Below are 3545 nucleotides of genomic sequence, written 5' to 3'. Positions count from 1 at the left end.
CAACATCTGGTCTCCTCAGGTCCTCCAAACCCTCAACATCTGGTCTCGTCAGGTCCTGCATGTTTGCAGACAGTTGTTAGGAGACTCTTCAGAGGAACCACGGACCTGGAACACCTTTAAACAGACGCCATAAAATTCACAATTTCCCGACTTTTATAATAAAACTTGTTAAATATTTTTACTGCGATCCGTTGTGAATTAAATGAGTGTTTCTGAGATTGACACGTCTTTTTGATCAGGTCTTCTGACGTCCTGATGGTTTCAGGTCGGGGGGTCAGACATGGTTGTAACCTGCTCGTGTTTGTGCGTCCAGGTGTGTTGATGTGGGAGGTGTTCACAGAAGGTCGGGCCCCGTTCGAACAGAGTACGAACAACGAGGTGGTGAAGTTTGTGAGTGAGGGTCACCGCCTCTTCAGGCCCAGACTGGCCACGGCTGGACTGTACGACATCATGCAGTCGAGTTGGTGCAAGGTGAGGAACTGAACACGATCAGGCTTGTAGCGCCCACCGTGGAGCACTGAAGCACCTTCAGCACCTTCAGCACCCGCACTTCACACAGCTTTAATTATCTCTAAAAATAACGAGGCTAAGAAATTACAAACAAGTTTTTTACCAGGTATATGTGATGACAACCATCCCATCATCCTGCGGGCCTGTTTGTAAAACAAGTTCTGTTTGAACGTGATATAGAACAGGACAGAAACTATGAATCTTCAGTGAGGAAATTAAGATTGTCACAGCAGCAGGAACAGCATGAAATAAGAACAGGTGCGCCAACAGCCCAGGTTAAGACAAGTACAGAGAACACGATCTAAAACAGGTGAGAAAAACAAAGAACAGGTGCAAAAACAAAGAGCAGGTGCAAAAAAAAAACAAAGAACAGGTGTTAAAAACTAAGAACAGGTGCAAAAACAAAGAGCAGGTGCTAAAAAAAGAACAAAGAACAGGTGTTAAAAACTAAGAGCAGGTGCAAAAAACAAAGAGCAGGTGCAAAAAAACTAAGAACAAAGAACAGGTGCAACAAACAACACATTTCAGAAACGTACAAAAACCACAGCTGATCAATAGAAACAGTTAATAAGTTCAACGATGATCACGTGATGAGGCAGATAAACGGAATCATTTAACCGCAGTTGGAGGACAGAGGTCTTCCCGCTCTTTCGGTGTGGTCTGTGGCTGAAGCCGCTGTGCAGAGGGTCTACAGTTCGGTGGGTGGCAGAGTGGATGGATCAGGGCGCATGGTGTTGGAGCACCAGAGTAAACCTGTAGAGAAACTGCTTTGATCTGCTCGTTTCCCTCTTCTGCTGCTAAACTCAAAACTAAACACACAATGCAAAAGTATTTTTACCTTTCCGTTAGTCGGCAACATAAACCACGAAGAAGAAATAATCCGTACATCAAAATATTGCTTTTAAAGACTGTGATCAAAGTTCTCCGTGCCGTTATTAAATATTTTGAGAACGGGGAAAATAAAAGAATTACATTTTGTCTAACCCTCTGCAGAAACCTGAGGACCGCCCGTCCTTCTCCTCCCTCTGCCTGATGCTGTCGGACATGTTGGAGGAGGACATTTCACCGGCGGTCTGACCGACCCGGCTCCTGAACCGCTCTCACCATCAGAAACCAACCGAAGGACAGAAAGCTGCAGCCGGACGGAGCTGAAAGCATCACATCACAGGAAACCAGCAGATGTTCTCTCCTCCACAGCACGACGCAGCTGAACCTGTTCAGGACGAACTGACCGCGTTTAGGAAATCACTTTATGATTTTAGCTCCAAGCAGCGGTTCTGAACCTGCGGCTCGCTGGTATAAAAATAATCTGACACATTTAGATGCAACTCGATGAAGGACTCTTTGGTCACTACTTTTTGTCATTTAGAAGGACTTCCCCCCAGAAGAACATTGTTATGACATCTGTAGATGTTAAAGAATGATTACATTTGAAATAAACGTTGCTTCCTGTAAGTTCTTTGTCGTCATACTTTGCTGAACAAACGTTTTTCAGAACCACAACTTCTCACCAGCTTTCAGGAAGTATGAGTCAACTGATCTACCATCGACACGTCCACACAGACGAGGTGAGTTTCTCTCGTTTTTCATCCTAAATGTGAGCTCGAGACGTAAAGTTAAGAAATGTAGAATTTGTGTTTGCTTTATTTCTACATTTGGTAAAAGTTGGACAAGTCTAAGTGATAAATGTTGTAGTCTGTGACTCGAGACGTTCTGCTTCGTTTCCGATGTTCTGAAGATGAAACGACTATGAAAAGAACTCAAATGAGATTCCCCTCCTCCACAGCATCCACCCAGTCAGTCTGATGCTAAATCCATTGAACGTTTATCAATGTTTGTCCAACGTTCCAACAGGTTGAAGGTCAAACTAATGTTTGTAACACAGCGTGCATTTGTTGTTGGTTTATGGGGTGCTGACCCGTTTTTACTGTCTCTGAAGGTCCAACGCTCCCAACATGTGGGTTCTCCTGCCCGTTACAACACTTCTTATCCTCCTTCCGTCTGTTCCCACGTTGGCTAAAGTGGTGAAGTCGCTGTCCGAATGTGACCAGTTTCTTCTGGACCAAACTCCTCCACATGTCCCGGGTATCCTGGAGAGTGGGAAAATTCTTAACCAGAACCGATACAAACCCATCTGCCAGACCTTCATGAACAAGGCGAGATTCGTCACGCTGTACGATGTGAGCAACAGGATTCCAGTGTTTTCTGCCTTCAAGTACGTTGGAGAGAAAGACAGGAAGAGACCAAAAACAAAATGGAGGACAGAGCCACAGGCAGGTTTCATGTTGGACCAATAAAGAATTGTTGTGTGAATAATTACAGGCATTCACACACTATTACAGGCATTCGCACTATTACAGGCATTCACACTATTACAGGCATTCACACTATTACAGGCATTCACACTATTACAGGCATTCGCACTATTATAGACATACACACTATTATAGACATACACACTATTACAGGCATTCGCACTATTACAGGCATTTGCACTATTACAGCCATTCGCACTATTACAGGCATTCACACTATTATAGACATTCGCACTATTACAGGCATTCACACTATTACAGGCATTCGCACTATTATAGGCATTCGCACTATTATAGACATTCGCACTATTATAGGCATTCACACTATTATAGACATTCGCACTATTACAGGCATTCACACTATTACAGGCATTCGCACTATTATAGGCATTCGCACTATTACAGGCATTCACACTATTGTAGACATTCGCGCTATTACAGGCATTCACACTATTACAGGCATTCGCACTATTACAGGCATTCGCACTATTACAGGCATTCGCACTATTATAGACATACACACTATTATAGGCATACACACTATTACAGGCATTCGCACTATTACAGGCATTTGCACTATTACAGGCATTCGCACTATTACAGGCATTTGCACTATTACAGCCATTCGCACTATTATAGGCATTCACACTATTATAGACATTTGCACTATTACAGGCATTCACACTATTATAGACATTCGCACTATTACAGGCATTCACA

The 3545-nt window shown here is 43.4% G+C and overlaps 1 protein-coding gene across 1 annotated transcript in view; it reads left to right on the top strand.

Annotated features, from left to right (window-relative positions):
* LOC119414981 (tyrosine-protein kinase Tec) overlaps positions 1-1890 on the top strand; it is a 31295-nt gene extending 29405 nt beyond the window's left edge. Inside the window, exons 17-18 of the mRNA XM_037682139.1 lie at positions 314-471; positions 1504-1890. Coding sequence (XP_037538067.1) covers positions 314-471; positions 1504-1587 — 242 coding nt within the window. The 3' untranslated portion in view covers positions 1588-1890. The remainder of the gene's footprint in view (positions 1-313; positions 472-1503) is intronic.
* Positions 1891-3545: the final 1655 nt, after the last annotated feature.

The sequence above is a fragment of the Nematolebias whitei genome, chromosome 1 (genome assembly GCF_014905685.2).
Source record: "Nematolebias whitei isolate Nwh7 chromosome 1, NemWhi1, whole genome shotgun sequence".
Taxonomy (NCBI): domain Eukaryota; kingdom Metazoa; phylum Chordata; class Actinopteri; order Cyprinodontiformes; family Rivulidae; genus Nematolebias; species Nematolebias whitei.
This window is presented reverse-complemented; position numbering and strand designations above follow the sequence as displayed.